This window comes from Rattus norvegicus, chromosome 1 (assembly GCF_021556685.1).
Source record: "Rattus norvegicus strain SHRSP/BbbUtx chromosome 1, alternate assembly SHRSP_T2T, whole genome shotgun sequence".
Classification (NCBI taxonomy): Eukaryota; Metazoa; Chordata; class Mammalia; order Rodentia; family Muridae; genus Rattus; species Rattus norvegicus.
Genome location: NC_141534.1, coordinates 163,701,797 through 163,718,808, shown reverse-complemented (window position 1 = coordinate 163,718,808; position 17,012 = coordinate 163,701,797). Strand labels below are relative to the sequence as shown.

General features: G+C 46.3%; 1 protein-coding gene across 15 annotated transcripts in view; it reads right to left on the bottom strand.

Moving 5' to 3' along the window:
• Positions 1-17,012, bottom strand: part of Tenm4 (teneurin transmembrane protein 4) — a 700,311-nt gene that overhangs the window by 117,065 nt on the left and 566,234 nt on the right. For all 15 annotated transcript variants that reach the window (XM_087558479.1, XM_087558500.1, XM_087558515.1 and 12 more), the window contains 1 exon segment: positions 16,029-16,229. In XM_087558479.1, coding sequence (XP_087414605.1) covers positions 16,029-16,229 — 201 coding nt within the window.

Genomic DNA, 17,012 nt, shown 5'->3' with positions numbered 1-17,012 from the left:
ACCGTCCTTAGAGATGTGGCTTCTGAGAGCTACAAAGTCTAAGGATGCTTGGTAAGGTCTCGCTGGCATCTCTTGCACCTTCCTTGTTCTGGCATCTTGAGAACAATGGAGTTCTGCAAAGCAGGTATATCTTTAAATGGAGCATGAGACTAAACAAGACACATATCCTGGGGGGACTTCCCTCAGAGATCAGCAGACCCCTCCTACCCACTTCTGGGCCCAGTGTTTTTCCCTTTGTCACATCCAAGTCCAGTCCTGGGATCCATGAGATGAAGTGAGGCTTCCCCAGGCTGACACAGCATGCAGAGTTTGATCTGACCACCTAAGCACTCCACCTTCTTCCTGGTTCGTGCTGAACATGTTCTCCTATCCTCTGACCCTGCCTGGTGCCTGGTGGACCATCCATGGGCCTTTTACAAGCGGGGTTGTGAGCTTTCGTATATTTAATAGAAGGGACCCAAACCAGGTGACCTTGATGTTTATGGGGTGCTAACTGATGGTAGCACAGGAATGCCTGTTTGACCGAGTGGAAGGGACCCTCAACGCATGATGGGAGAAGAAACCCGAGACGCTACATTTGGCTTCAGTCTCTATTTTCCCCCCCACTCAGTACTTTTTATTTATTATTTTTGCCCTTGAAATAAAAGGACCTGTTTTATTTTTCCTTCTCAGATTCTGCCTTGACATTAAAGCAGATAAAACTTCACAGAGTGCTTGGTGAGAACCAAACAGGACAATGCTCTAGAATGTGCTTTGACAGCTCATATGCCATTTACATAATAGAAAAGGTCGCCTACGAAAGTGGGTCATAGTTCCTCTCTGAACCTTGGGTTTCTTCTTTCTAAGTGGGGGTGGGGTGGGGTGGCATCAGCCACTTTAGAGAGTGTCGTGGGACTCACTCTCACACGGGTAATTTCCTAAGGGCAAAACTGACAGTAGGCTTGAGGATCTAAACCTGACAGACCTTGCTTTCCCTCTCCCCCAGGAGTTGCATTCCAGTATCACAGATGACGTAACCCCTGTCCGTCAGGTTAAACGAGTTGGCATGACCCAAAGTAAAGACCCTAGCCTAGAATTTATGGCTGGCACAGTCAGCACATGACAAATTTCACACATACTATTTATTTAGCTTTTAATAAAAAAAAGGAAATGAGACAGGGCAAATGTAGCAAAGTCAAAAGATCAGAGTGAACGCTGTGGCTTGCTTCACACTCACCGCAAGAGAACATTTGGCTATGGCTGTTCGTCTCTTAGGTGATCAGAACCAAAACTTTCTGCCTGAAGTTAGAAGGGCCGAGGGTCTAGAGGAAATGTTTTGTGATTCACAAGCAACAGGGTAGGCTTGGTTTTAGATGTGACTACCCAACTTCCCAGCCGTGGGCCTTTGGGAAAATTCCCTTCTCAGCCACAGTTCTTTGTTTCTGAGATGGAGAGATGCTCACACAGAGTTGTAGAACTGAAGAAAACGGTCCACATGAGAAGCTCATACACAACTACTGTGAACAGGATTGACTGAAGGAGACCCGGGGTACAACTGCATCAGAATGGTACCAAGGAGCAGTTTCCAGAAGGATGGGAGGGTCTAGGTTTTATCCATTTTGGCTTCCTGATACTGGCACAGGTATGGCACAGTATGGTTTTCCCATAAAGATTTGCTGAGATTTTATTCTTTCCCATAAAGAATGTTGAGATATTAAAATCACTTCCTGGAGGAGATGCATGTCTGCTAGCTCAGCCTCATCTCAGAGCCATGATATTAAAAAATTACCATCAAATACGTTCAGACGGAGGCTCAATATTCTCGGGAGGTAAGTTTTTTAAACACCCACCTCCAATCCCTGGGAGCTCTGTAACTGTTAAACGTCTTAGTCCATATACTTGTGGACCCATCGTCCTTCATGCCAGCACCTGGCCTGTGCCTGTCATCTCACGACTGCATGGAAGGAAGTGGACACATGAGAACGGGTGACAGGACAGGAAAAGATGTAAGGGTTGGTTGTTGGTAATTATGCCCGGAAGTGTGGACATCAGGGAAAAGTTGCCCCAAGCCTCTCTCATTAGACATTACAAGCCAAGATGAAGCCTGAGACCTATCACTGCTGTGCTTTAATTTGTCTGGACTTACTTTGCAATCCTGTTCATTAAAGAAGCTGGAAGGTGAAGCTGGTCTTTACACTAATGATAGAGATTTATGAATTAATTTCCCCATAGAGTGTTGTCTACTCGGAAAGATGTACGTTGATAAAAACTGGGGATAGAGAATGCACCCTCCACTAGTGCCTGAACACTCCCACGGAACAAGGAGAATGAGGACGGTTTTGAAATTCCTTGCGTGTGGAAAGCGAGACTGCACTTCCCATGTGGGCTCCGGGAAGTCTTCATAAGTCTGTACTAGGCACTGATAGAATAACAAAAATGATTCTGTTTTGCTTAGGACCTGAGGTTTGGAGAAGGATCTTAGACATTTCAACAGAAGGCTTAATATATGTTTCCCAATAGCATTTTCTGTTAATTACTGGTCTTTGAGATCTTTGCGGATGGAGAGTTTAAGTCATGCTAGCCAGCCTGTGAGTCACACTGAGGACAGGACAAAGTGTCCTTGGTGTTCCCGAGTTGGTGGTGGTGTTCACACGTCCCCCCTCCCCTTAATTCATTAATACTTAGGACAGTTAGACTTTCACTTCCATATCACGGATGGACCAACAGCTTGGGCAGATGACGTTATTTGCTCAACTGTTCATTGGCTAGAATGAAAGATGACTGTCTGTCCTAGCTCTCTTGGTCCATCGACTGTGGGATCAGGTTGAAGTAAGGCCCCTGATGCAATCTGACAGTGTTTTGTGAGTATAAATTATTTAGTAGAACCTTGCCTGAGTTAAACAACCTGATTGCTGAAACTGGAGATGGATTCTGCTTCCTCACCTTATCCCAAACCCCATTACACTGAGCCCTTTTTCTTCTGCCCCCTCCCCATCCGTCTGCCCAAACATCAGACCATCTGTCTGTCTACTTGGCTACTTCATTATTTAGCATGTCACCATCTACCCACCCAAACCATATGATACGAGCAAGTTGTCTCATCTCTCTATGCCTCAGCTTTCTCAAAAGTTGCATAAAAATTATGCAAAATGCAGCACAGAGCCCAAGATCTTGGGTTTATAGAAGTCTGAGGAAGGTGCTTCATATTCTTCCCACCTTTTATGAAGTAAACAGTCATTATACGGCAAGTACATCATGTCTGTGTACTGGAAGTTAGCCAGGTGAAGGGAGATTAGAAACTGGGACGACAACGAGAACATTGCATTCCACTGAGGTGCCTTTGAACAGTTGGTGAGCACTGAACTGGAGGGACAGGCCTTGTGGGCAGCACCTCTGCTGGCCATAGAACACAGGCAGAGAGATGCGTGGGACACAGGCTATGTAAAGGACCATCCAGAATAAGTTGGGAGGACTTAAGCAATGGTGTTGGTCCTCAGCAAGTAGGAGGCAAGAATCTCAGCTGGATGGAACGCTGGTGAATCAGTGTGAGCACTGAGGTAGCCCCTCTGTGGACTGAGCATTAGCGCTCTGAGTGAGGGGAGAGCTACAACTGCAGGGCGTGGGAGAGGTTGCCCGTCGTGCCCATGATGAGATCTGGCTGCTGGCAGAGCAGAAGCCAGCTGTGTATCCGGAGACAGTAAATGCTTGGGGAGAGTCTGGGGATTGCAAGGTGGGTGTGAAAGAGAGCTGTAGAAATGAGGGAACCAGTGAGCGGTAGAGAAGGCAGCCAGGAGACGGAGAACTACGGGATGGATGGGAGCTGAAGGAGGGCAAGTCAGGGACAGCAGAAGGTGCTTTGTAGGTGGCATGTTGTCACCAGGAGATCTTCTTAAAGTGGATGGAGAGTCAAGGGAGGAAAAGCTGAGGACTCTGAGGAGCGACTTTTGAGGTTAGAGCATGAGAAGGCACCTCAGAAATCTAGTGGTGCTATAGACAAGAAGGCCAGGCAAGGAGGAAGAGTGTGCCTTGCCTTATATACATGGTGTCAGTACTTGAGCAAGACCTTGTTAGCTGCCTCAGAAAAGCAATCATGCAGAGTCACTGTTGCAAATGGCTACAAGAGACCAGCCATTGTACTCAGTGACCCTCCTCTAGGTTTCTGCATGGGTTCTTCCCATGTGGGCCTCCTTCGGTCCATCTCTATAGGCTCAAGTCTAAACATGCTTTCAGTCTCCAGTTCCTGTACCAGCTCCTCCTTGGATCCTCCTCCTTTAATTCTGACTGGAAGCAGTCTCATCTAGGTTCCCGGCACCCGGATACAGCCCTGTGTGCTGTTCTCTCAGGGTCATTAGTTCACAGGTATTGCCTGAAGGACCCTGCCATCACAGACTAATGCCTGCATATCCCAGTGTATCTCACACAGAAAAATGTTTTTTCTGTTACATCTCTGTATTTCCAAGTTTCAGGGGTGTGGGCAATAGTGCACCATGTAATTTTCCTAAGTTCTATGACTTTGCCCAGAGCAAAGGCCTGCAGCCATGTAAGGAGCTGGGTGTTTCACTACTTCCTGCCCGTGGGGAACAAATGCTGCCCACCTCAGAGCCTTATCCATGTCACTTATAAGATGGTGACAACGACAACTCTCCACCAGAAGTTTACAATTAATTCAAAGATATGCCAAGCATCTGCTATGTGTATGATATCCTTAGAAGCTTGGGATGTGGAGATAATATACAATCAGACCTATCTCTAAGGAACCCACGAGCATAAACTAGCACAAAGCCAGCCGCTTGCCTGGCACATGGTCGGTTATTAGAGTACAGTTAATTTTTCTCCCAGGGGTGAGAATCTCCTTGTGTTTCCAGCAAACTATCATTTCCCAAGTATGGCAGCCCCTCCTTCCCTCCCACGAGCCGAGCAGATGGCTGTTTTGTCTTAGGGCAGGTTTCTGGAAGAAACCAGGAGAGGTAAAAGGTACAAGAAGGAGGCTCTGATGTCCCTACAGTAATTAGTCTCCTCTAGACATCAAGGCCAAACTTGAGCCACTCGTCTGTGCTTTTCAACTTCCCTCCCCAAACCCTCCAGCCAGAACTGCTCCAGGTCACAGCTCTGCTCCACAGACTAAGAAGGTAGGGAGCTAATGAGCTGTGGAAAGCACTGGGCTTTTACCTCATCCGAGGAGCTTGGAGAGCCCTCAGACCAGGCAGAGACTACAGACCTAGGACGCCGGCACAGAGCAGGGCTCCACACCTATTCCCTAGGGTTCAGATTTCAAGTCCTGACAAAGTTCCTGTGAAGAAGCAGTGAACCACGGGCATTCATCTTAATTGGAGGATAGCTGGCTTCCTGACTAAGAGGCCTTCAAACCCAGCCCAGAAAAGGACTCTGAATGGTGTCTGAATTGGCAGGAAGACAACCAGGAAAGGCCAGGGAGCAGGGAGGCCAAAGAACATGTCTGGGACACATATTCTGGTTAGGGTTGGAAAAATCCCTCACCCCAAACTCTTCCACGAGAGCCTAAGGAGGTAAACTGAGGAGATGAATGATAAATCTTCCCAAAGACCCTTAGCCCTGGTCTCCTTCTGTAAAGGCTTAATTTCCCCACTTGGTCATGAATTCATCTATTTCCTAGATCCTGCCACCTGGATGGCCCCTAGGTTCTTCAGACTTCATACTGGTCAATCACAATCTTCCTATTCACTACCAACATTTGTATATGTGTGGTAGGTATATGTGCGATATCTGCATGGGTGAGTGTGTGCTCACACGTAAGTCTGAGAAAGCCAGAGGAGGGCATTAAGAATCCAGATTAGTGGCCAGGGCGCCCTGTTTTCAACTCCCATAGTAATGTGGATTTAGAAGGTTGTGCAGCTATTCCTGGCTTTTTAATGTGGGTGCTGGGGAGTTGAACTTGGGGCTCCTTGCATATCAAGTGCTATTAATCTACTGAGCATCTCCCCTCCATGCCTAGAGTTAGCTTCTAAAACCAAATTTACCCATGTCAGATTTCTGTTTAAAATTTCTCCATGATTCCCAATGGCAGACAGTGGAAAAGCTCCGACTTTCTCAAGGCCATTCCCCTTCTGTTGCTTGTGGTCTCTAGCACTTCTCTCTTTTCCTGTTGCTACAAATCCCTAAGACAAGTCACATCGCGCTACTAGAAATGTCTAGAGAATGTCCCAGTCAATTCTACCTCTGCATATGCTGCAAATACTGGGTTCTTTACAGTGGGCTGCTGTAAGGACCTATTACTTTTGTCTGATCAAGCAGTCCCTGTCAGCCACGTTAGCTCTGACTCTCCAAGAAGCCACTCATATGAGCCCAGAGGAAAGAACCATCATGTCCTTTCTCTTTCTTGGACTCAATTTTCTGTGGCATCAGTGGTGAGTTTTAATGGTCAACTCAACATGACTGAGAGTCAGTCACCAGGGACAAGAGAGTTGCAATGAGGACTGGTCTCGATCAGGCTGGCCTTTGCAATGTCTTGGTCATATTCATTGATGTGAGAAGACCCAGCCTGAAAGGAGATGGCGCCATTCCCTTTGCTGGTGTCCTAGTCTGTAGGTTTAAAGAAGAAGAAAGGAAGCCAAGCATAGGGAGGCACGTGTGCTATTCTTGCCTGTGGATATGATGTGATTAGCTTCTAATTCCTGCTGCCTTGACTTCCCTGCTCTGATGCACTATGAGCTGGAACTGTGAGCTAACATAAACCCTTTCTCTTACAGGTTGCGTTGGTCAGGGTATTTTTATCATGGCTACAGGAAACAAAAGTAAGACACATGGTGTGTGGCCATGGAACTCCATGAACTGATTGGCATTGCATGGTCCTGATGCCTGCCCTGTCTTGCCAGCTTCAGCACAAACCTTGGTAGTTGCCAGTAAAAGAGTTGTATAAGGGATAAATATGAGCCCAGAGGATCTTGGCTTGGAATCTTGGTTTCCCCAAAGTATCTTTGGGCAACTCACCCAAGTTCCTTGAACCCCAGTTTCCTGGGAACAACACCACCTGTCACGTCAGGGGCTTATGGAGTTGTTGTTTGAATAAATCATGAAGCACATATGCGAAGGGGCTCTGTAAAATGTAACATTTCCATTCAAAGGACAGGTTTTTTTTCTTCTTTTAAATTATAAGTTACCGTAGCCGCAGTTTGATTCAGGAAACTGACTGGAGATTTGCTACAAAGTGTCAGCCAGAGCATCCAAACAGAAGCCTGACTCTGAAGTCCAATTGCAGGAGGGCTTCTATTTGCATACTGAAAGGCTTCAGTTCTGATAGAAAATGTTCCAGGGCTGTCGAGGGAAATTCTGCTAAATTACAAAGCTGCCAGCTCTTGCTTTATCAACCTTTAACTCTGGCAGTATTTAGCAGTGTGCCTGTCTGGGCTCAATTTTCCAGTCTTTAATTAAGTGCTAGGAACTGACCATCTCTTTCTATCTAAATCTCTTGTTACTTCCCAGCCAACTGGTGGACTCTTCCCTGCCTCCGCCATCACCCTCTCCTCCTCCGCGCCAATGTCAATCTCTTAGATATTTATTATTCTGAACTTTGAGTCTTAGGCTGTCACTGGCTTTGGGGAGGGGTATGGGAAATGTCAAGTCTCAATGGATATTATTTCTCCAGTGAAATTCTAACCTTGAGTTCCCCGTCTTGTAACATACCTATACAGAAATAGCCTGGCCCGATCATTTCCTTTTGATGTTTAATTGGCTGTCGGCACTGTGCTTTCTGGGCTGAGAAGGTAATGTTTCTCAGAGAGAGAACAATTCTGGCTACACAAATGAGACTTGTAACAGGGGAGAATGCTCAGCGCCGAATCTAATTTTCTCTTCCATCCATGAACATCAGACAATTTTTCTGGCATTAAAGCATCTCGCTCCGTCTTTCTGTCATTAATAAGAATTAAATTCTCTTCTCTCAAATTTAAATGTAATTATATTTTGCCTCGTAAATAAAGTTGAATTACCATTTTCAAAATTTAGCACTAATGCAATGACTATGTTTGAAGCTTTAATTTTTCTTAACCCTGATGCTACTTTCAGCTTATTTTTTTAAAGCATTTGGTTCATTTTGCTGTCAATTGTGACTTAATTTAATACAGAGCTTTTCAGCTTCTTATCAATCTAATCCATCCAATTTTTATTGTTCTTTTTCATGTTTTGTGACTTTCTCCTTCCTTCCTTCCTTCCTTCCTTCCTTCCTTCCTCCCTCCCTCCCTCCTTCCCTCCCTCCCTCCCTTTTATTCTATAAGGAAGGAGAGAGAAGAGAATGGGAGCTCAGAGAATCTGAGTCTGGATTCTGGAAGGTTTCCATCCAAATTCAGAAAGAACCTAGGCCAGATAGATCTGAGAGCAAAGAAAGATCCCTGAAAAGGAAATAGTCCAGGTTCATTGAAAGAATTTAATCCAGGATTTTGTGTGCATATGTGGTGATGTGCGTGTGTGTATGTGTGTGTGTGTGTGTGTGTGTGTGTGTGTGTGTGCAAGTAGGTACTAGGTCATGCATGTGCATCATGTGTGGAAACCGAAGGTCACCTTTGGGTGTTGTTCTTCAGGAGCTCCCCACCCCATTTTTTAAAGACATGTCCCCTCATTAAGATCTGGGTTAGTTTAGCTTAGACAATTGGGTTAGGCTGGCTGGCCAGAGAGCCCCAGACACACCTGTGTCCGCCCTCCCAGTTCGAAGGTGACGTGTACAGGCTGCTACACTTAGCTTGAAGTTGTGTTGGCACTTGAACTTGGATCTTCATGCTTATGGGCCAAGTACCTCACTAACCTGTTTCCCTGGCCTCTAATCAAAAAAATTTGGTAAGGTGTTCAGAGAATGCTAGCATTGGACCCTCCCTGCCCCGGCGCTCCTCCTCTTTAGTGAGACTGTGGAACAACTTTACCACCAGGCTCGCAAAGGGCTCTGCTGCTGCACGTGTGGTCTCTTCCTTGGGTGCCAAGTGGTCTCTGTTCAGTTTCCTTCCTCCTAATGGCTCTCAAGTCTCCATGGTGATGACCTTCCTGGGTCATCTCCTAGCTAAGTTCATTACTTTCTAACCCTTCTCCTTCATGCACACCAACTAGAGTTCTTAGCAGACTGCATCTGTGGCAGCTGGAACCTGAGTAGATAGCAGGGTTCTTGGATCCTTAGCTGTGACACAGGATGCATGGGGATGCCTGACAGGACTGTGTGCAAGCTCTAGGCTGGAGGCAGGGCTGGAGCTGCTCTGCGATGCTGTCTGTGGAGACCTGGTAGGAAGCCACTGCTCAGAGAGGAGGCTGATTCCAATGAGGACCACATAAACTCTCCTCTGAACTTGAATTTGTTTCAGGTTAAGAACTGGTTGGCTAATTTAGACCCAATTATGCATAATAAAAACATTCTCACGTTTCCTTTATTAAGTGCCACTGAACGCGAGCCGCCATACTGGGCAGTTTATGTAACACGCGTTCAAGTGAATTTGGAAAACAGTTCTGGAAGGGAAGTTATTTTTAGGAGTATTAATGGGTGAGCTGAGGCTTGACCACAGAGCCTGGTCCTATTCCAAATCCCACATGATTTTTACTGGTGGCACATTCTGCCTTCAAACCCATGCCACTCAATCTCCAATGCGTCCCCACCTGTTATTCCATGAAACTCGAGTGCAGTGAAATGATAAGGACCATAAAATACCAGCATGAGCATTTTACAGATCGGACTCTCAGCCATGTACTACGTCTGCCAGCCAGCCATGCAGAGGGATGAAACGTGGCAACAGACTCCGCTCAAACAAAAGTCATTTGTAGAAGATACAATGGGAGAAAGCTTGCAGAGCAGGGGGAATGAGAACCCAGTGCATGAGGCTTAGAAGAGAGGCCTCTCTCTCGGGGAGAGAGCAGGAACCAAGACCCAGGAAGAACTTGGCCTGAGGCAGCTGGTGCCTGGTGCCAGAGACCCTGAATTGTTTCTAGAAGCCTGTAGACTCTGAAAGAAAGTAGGCTTTGCTGATTTTAAGGACCACATTAAAGAGGTTAAATTTCTTCCCCCTTTTACTTTGAGAAAAACATTTGGGGAAGAGGTCGGGGAACAGGCCAGGAGTGTGCCCTCTTTGTGCGAAGGCTGTTTCCCTGGGAGAGAGCTTGGAAGGGGGAAGCGGATGCAGGTCTTTGTCCAGGAGGGTATGGAACTAAGAGGAATAGAGTTTGTGATATAAATGGACTTTAGGGTTTGGCTTTGGCTTTGAGGAGTGAGTGAAAGTGGAAGGAAAGGGTAGGGAGTGGAAACAGAAGGAAGGGAGCGCTGAGACAGTGATGTCCATCTTCCTGGGAGGCTTCAGCTATCGCCCCCATCTGTGTTCCTTAGGGCTCTGTTGTCTTCACTTTGACCATGGTCACTCAATACAATAATCATGAGAACCTAATATCTGTGTCTGCCCCTGTGCTGAGAACATTGAGAGACCCTGACCTCCTGTTGTTGACAGTTTGTCTTGAGAGACATGACGTAAAACAGTGCTCAGACTACCCCCATGTTTAATCTTATGCTTTGGGTCCCGAATGTCCTCCAAAGGCCATATGTTTAAGGAGTAGTCCCTAAACTGTGGCATTATCGGGAAGTGGTTGCCCTTTTATCAGGTGAGACTAAGGACAAATAATTTGTTTCCTTGGAACGGATCTTGGAAGGGCATAGTGAATGGTACCCTGAGTCTTCCCTCTCCTTCACTCCTTGGCTGCCATCATGTAGCAGCTCCTGTGTGCTGCCTTGGCACAGGTCCAAAAGCAGTGGGACCAAGGGGCCATGAACTGAGCATCCTAAACTGTGAGCCAAAATTAACCCTGACTTTTTTTTTTTTTTTTACTTGATTATCTCTCAGGCATTTTGCCACAGCGACAGGAAACTGATTAGAACACTAACGAAAGACTGCACTCAGATCTGGCTGGAGTTTGCCGTTCACTAAACAACAGGGGGTGGGTACTGATAAAGTCCTTCTAAGCTTTGTGCTTCCGTATCCAGCAATGTTATTAATAGTAACACTATTGCACGTGTTATTTGTCTTGTGGATGAGACAAAATAACCTACCAAAAGCAGTTTAAAGCATGAAGGGTTTGTTTTAACTCACAGTCCAAAGGTACAGTCTATTATGTTAGGGGGAAGTTACAGCAACATCGACTCCAGGTGGCTAGCGAGTCACGCAACACTTTCAGTCAGGAAGCAGAGCATCGTGCATGCTGGCACTCAGACAGCAGTTCCCTTTTTATGCAGTCTGGGAAATCCAGCCAATGGAGTGGTGGGACTCGCATTTAGGGCGAGTCTTCTTGGCTCCCTCAGTTGATGTAGTCTGGACATTCCCTCACAGATGTGCCCAGGGGTACATTTTCACGACTATTCTAGATCCCAATTCACTCAACATCACACTCAGTATCACAACTACTTTTCCAGGGGTCTTATGAATCCTGGCCAGCTTAATGGCTGTCAAGCTTGCAGCTCAGTGGCTGGTATGCAATAAGCATGAAGAAAGAGATGGCCTTGTAAATAAACTTTCTCTGCGACTGCTTGTCATAAAGGCAGATTAGGGCAGGGAGACCTCTTCTTGATGGAAACAGTTCCTGGGGTAAGAGCTGAGGACTTAGGTACAGAGGCCCCAGATTTAATTTAAACTCTGACTCTAAGCTGGGCAAGCCATTTCTCTTTCCCAGAGTCTGTCCTTTCCATAAGACAGGGGTAGGGATCATATTCTATTACCATTAGCAAAGTGATTTAGTTAGTGACACATTCTCAGGCACAGAGCTATAGACAGGCATGCTGGAGGTGAGAGATTTGACCTTGTGGTCTCTGAGATTCTGTCTCCAGTTGCCTTGTTGGCTCGTCAGGAAGGAGGACCATGTGGGTGGGGCTGGATTGGAGGAGAGGGTTCTGAGATGGGACCAGAAGCCAAGGTTCTGAGAAGCAGGGACCTAAGTAAACACTTGTATAAGACCTGACTTTACTGTTTCTACAGATCTCATGCAAGTGCCGAGGCCCTTCCCAGCTCACATTTCACTACAGGGTGTGTTGATTTAAGCTGCCTTCATTAAATCTTGTTCTTGGCGCCAGACACTCATATCACTGAGGAGGCAGGGTTTTCTCCTAGAAGGTGGCAGACATGGCCATCTTTGTCAACCCATCAACCTGCAGTCTGTACCTCTGATGGTCCAAGGATTGTGTAGGATGAGGCCACTGGCCTGTGGCTCCTGATGAAGACTGGGCAGTATCTGTGCCTACCTCATGCGCCAGAGAGCAGGAATCATGACACAGGCAGCACTGTGCCGGGTCTGTAAGGTAGTTGAATGTAGGAGAAAACTCAGGGCTGAAAGGGTTAAGCCACTTGCTGAAGCTGCTCAGGGACAAGACTTTGCATTACTGCTCTGTAACAGAGGCCACAGCTATCTAGCGAGGTCCCTGAACACGAACTTCTTGGCTGCAGTGGGTTCAGGCAATGAGGCATCTATCTCTTGCTTGGCTTCACGGATGGTTTTTGAATGGCTTCTCTCGGTGGAAGTAGCCTTGGAAGTGAGGTTACAGAAAGATATCACATGCTTAATCTGTGGTGATCATTGCTATTTGTGTGCACGCTGACTTAATTTACTGATGACAGAGCCCACACAGATACGTATTAGTGCCTCTGTATTTTTAGACAAGGGAACTGAAGTAAAGTTAAGTGCCCTGCTGATGTCTCACAGTAGCCTGTGGCAGAACTACGTTTCCAGAGCTGAAGTGACAGTGGAGGAGACTACTCACATTCACACATGTACACACGTGCGCACACACACACACATACATTCTCTCACAATACATATACACACATGCATGCATGCACATACACACTCTCTCACACACACACGCCTGCATGCATGCATGTACATACACACCCTCACACATATAAACATACACACATGCACATACATATACACTCATACACAGGCACATACATACACACTCATACACAGCCACATACATAAACACACATATAGATACAAAGACACGTACTCATACATACACACACACACACACACACACACAGAGCGAGAGAGAGCGAGAGAGAGCGAATGAGCCATGGAAGCTAGAGATGGTGGTGAGCACAGACAGAGTCCTCTGCATACTTGTAATAAGACCTAGGGTGGACATCACTCATCTTAACACACACATGAGAGTCAGACGCCAGCCCTGGGTTCAAGGCTTAGCTCACTCTGTCTCCATTTATTTTAGTTTAATTAGGTGATATAACTGGTCTAAAATTATAATAACTAAGTAACATGGCCAGGATTTGAACCCAGGTCTATCTGCCTCAGGGTTTCTTCCCAGCACAGGACTCTCCTATGTCATTCTGCATGAGTCCATATACATGTCTAATATCAGCTATGTCCATCAGGGATGGACCTATGAATAAGGAGGATGAGATCAAATGAATCCATTCAGTCTTTTTCAGTGGAGAGAGAGAGAGAGAGAGAGAGAGAGAGAGAGAGAGAGCGAGAGAGAGAGAGAGAGAGAGAGAGAATATTGTGGGTCTGCACATGTGTGATGGTGGTACACACACACACACACACACACACACACACACACACACACACACACACACGCATGTGAATACACACAGAGGTCAGAGATCCACAGTGGCTTTCTCACTTGATAGCTTTCAAAGTTTATTTTTTGAGACAAGATTTCTAACTGAACCTGGAGCTCACCGATTCTGCTAGACTGGCTGGCTAGAGGACCCTTGGGATCCACCTGTCTACAACCCCTCTGCCCAGTGCTGGAGTTATAGATTCATAATGGAGCACCTGGCATCTTACATGAGTGCTGGGGATTGACTTCAAATCCTCATGCTTGCACAGCGTTTGCCTACTGAGCCATCTCCTAACCCCCTTTCTCTCGCTTTTGTCATCATCGTATCCGCAGTCAACTGAGGAGTACTCAGAAAGCTCAGCCAAAGCTATCCCTGCCTCCCCCAGGCTGTGGAATTTCATTGGGGATTAACAGTGCAAGGCGCAGGTTATAGACCCGTCGTAAATTAGCTTTTCGGTCACATAATGAACAATACAAGGCAGCGTGGCTTTAAGAGGACCATTTATTATATTGCAATAAACAGAGCTATATAAAGAGAATTATTCCTGAGACTCTGCACATCTGTGCTCACAATCATGTCTTTACTTGAGCTTTGCAAACAGGGATAAAAGTCCAATTTAGACAGTGCATTGAACAGCAATTCTCCATTTAGCAGGAAAGGTTTTGTAAAGGCATGAATGCTGCATGGGTCTCATTTTAGAAAAAGGTCATAGCCATCTCTCTTGATCATGATCAGAACTGTTAATCTATACCATAATGAGATGATTTGAGCTTTGCTGTGTGGGGTGGTTGATTGGACAGTGATTTGAGGTAAGTCTTCTCTCTCCACTTCCCAGAATGCATGCACTATGAGGCAGGCGTTTTCTTATCTCTCTGTCACATCTAATTAAAAATAGTACCCATTACATTGTAGGCATGTTAAAGTGTGCTGTAAATTGGAAAGGGGGGTGCTGATTCCTTTCTTTCAAGGGCTTTGTATGGAGTAAATGAGTTGTTAGATGTGAATAAAAGCCATTGGTAAGAATACTGTGCAAGGTAGTTCACATGTGTTCTCTAATCCACATCTATTGGGGGTCTAAACGGGATGTTCATAGAGGGTTGCTAACAGCATTACTCTCTCTAAAACCAGATGCCCTGGTCATGTGCCTGTCCGCCCACTCACACACCCACCCATCTGTCTGTCAATCCATCCATCTATCCAAACATCCATCCGTCCATCTATCATCTACCCATCTGTCTGTCCATCTGTCTGTACATCCATCCATCCATCCATCCATCCATCCATCCATCCATCCATCCACCCATCCATCCACCCATCCGTCCATTTGTCTTTACCAAGCAGGTAGGTCAGGCCTATACTGAGTCCTGGGGCTATATCCGCTAACAGACACATTTGACACAGCACATCTATGGTAATTACTGTCCAGTATAGCATAAGCCAGAAGGAATTGGGGCAGTTTGCAGAGGACCCTAAAATCCACACTGAGTTTATCTTTCATTCTGAGGAAAGGACAAAACTAAACAGACAGCTCCCCCATAACCCCTATTTCCTACAGCTCTTTCAGGATCCCTTGTGGCCTTGCACAAGGCAAGTCTCAGTAAAATACATTGGAATCATAGGAGCCAGTGTCAGTATCAATAAATGATGCTATCATTTAAAGTTGAAATGTTCCTCACAGGCTCTAATGCTGCACACCCCGCCCTCAACTGCTGCTGCTGCTTCTGGATCTTCTAGAAACCTTGAGAGGTGGAACATGGATGGAGGCAGCAGGTCACTGCTGTGGTTTGAATGTTAAGGGTCTGCCATTGGCACAGGCGTTTGACTCCTATGCTCTGAGCCTGCGGTGCTGTTTGAGCAGGTAGTGGAGACTCCAAGAGGTAGAGCCTCAATGGAGGTAGTGGGTGGGTCCTGTGGATTTATAAACTGCTTCCACTTCCTGTGTAGGCTTCCTGACTGTGGTATTTTGTCACAGCAATCAGGCAGGTAATCAACACTGCCACTATGGACATACCCTGTGAGTGTCACGTCCCCGCCCCCTCCTGGCTCATACCCTGTGAGTGTCGAGGCCCCGCCCCCTCCTGGCTCTTGCTCTTTCTCAGCCATCATGAGGTAAAGACCTTCTCCCATCACATACTCCGACCATCATGATGGTGTGCCTTAAGCAATCCTGGAAAGAGCCTTCTGAAACTGTGGTCTGACATGACTCTTTTCTCCTTTAATTCATTCTCTTATTATTCTGATTAGAGCTACACAGAAATGCCCGATACAATACTGTTTAGAATCCCCAGGCTGAACAAGGGGAGGGCATAATTTTTTAATTGTCTGCTCGCTAAGAGGAGAGGCATCAACGACTAGAAGGGCCAGGAAGAGGACATGAGTCTGCACATGAGGTGGCCTGCAGTTAGGTGCCTGAGAGCAGGCCACACAATGTAATAGTTGAACCCTCCCTCCACCCACGCCAAACCCTTTCCCTTCCATATTTACCAATGGAACAGTCGTGTCCAGTCCAGCTTGGGTCACAGTTGCAGAGCCCGGTGTCTGGGAGGAAGGTTCCATGGCCTGAGCACTGGTCCAAGCACGTGGCCCTGGGTGTCTCGCAGTTGGTGCCTCCCCATCCCACAGAGCAGTGGCACTCGCCTCTCACACAGACACCCCTACTGGAGCATGTGGGGTCCATGCAGTCCACTGTGACGGAAGGAAGATGGTACAGTGAGACAGCAGAGTGAGACCCTTGGGAAGGACCACACTATCAAAGTGATCTGTCCACTTGGGGAGGTTTCAGGTTCAGTAAAGAACAGGACTTCGGTGAATGGTGGACCTGAGTTCCCAGCTCTCCAAGACTGTTTCCTCACCTGAAAAGTGTGGCTACAAGTCCCTGCTCTTTGGCTTGTGAGGTGAGTTGAGTATAAACATCCTTTAAGCACCAGCATGGTACCCAGAACATACCATGTTTGCGAAAACTGCAGTGAGGGAGGAAGAGTCTCAGATGGGGAAACCGGGGCTCAGAAGGCCACACAGATGAATTCTACCAGAAAGGATTTTACTCTCATTTGTACGTGTGTATGCACCCAATCATGCATATGTGTGTTTGTCTGTGTGTGTATGTACACATTTATGTGTGTGCATCATGTATATACATGCCTACAAGGAGTAAGATGTTGGATGTCTTTCTCTACTGTTTTCTGCCTTATTGTACTAAGACAGGATTCTTTATTAAATGGAAGCTCTGAGCTTTCTAACTATGAAACAGATGGTCAACAATCCCTATCTGTCAGGTTGCTACAAGGATCCACCAGAGACAGTGAGGGTCAGAAGAGACTATATGAACTATAGTATTACAGAGGGCTATTTTTCCATCCTCTCAGGACTTTGAGTAGTGCAGCTTATGCAAACTATGGGATTATCTATAATTCAAATACTCAAGTCTACTAACTAATTTCATTTATAATCCAGAATATTTGACTTTTG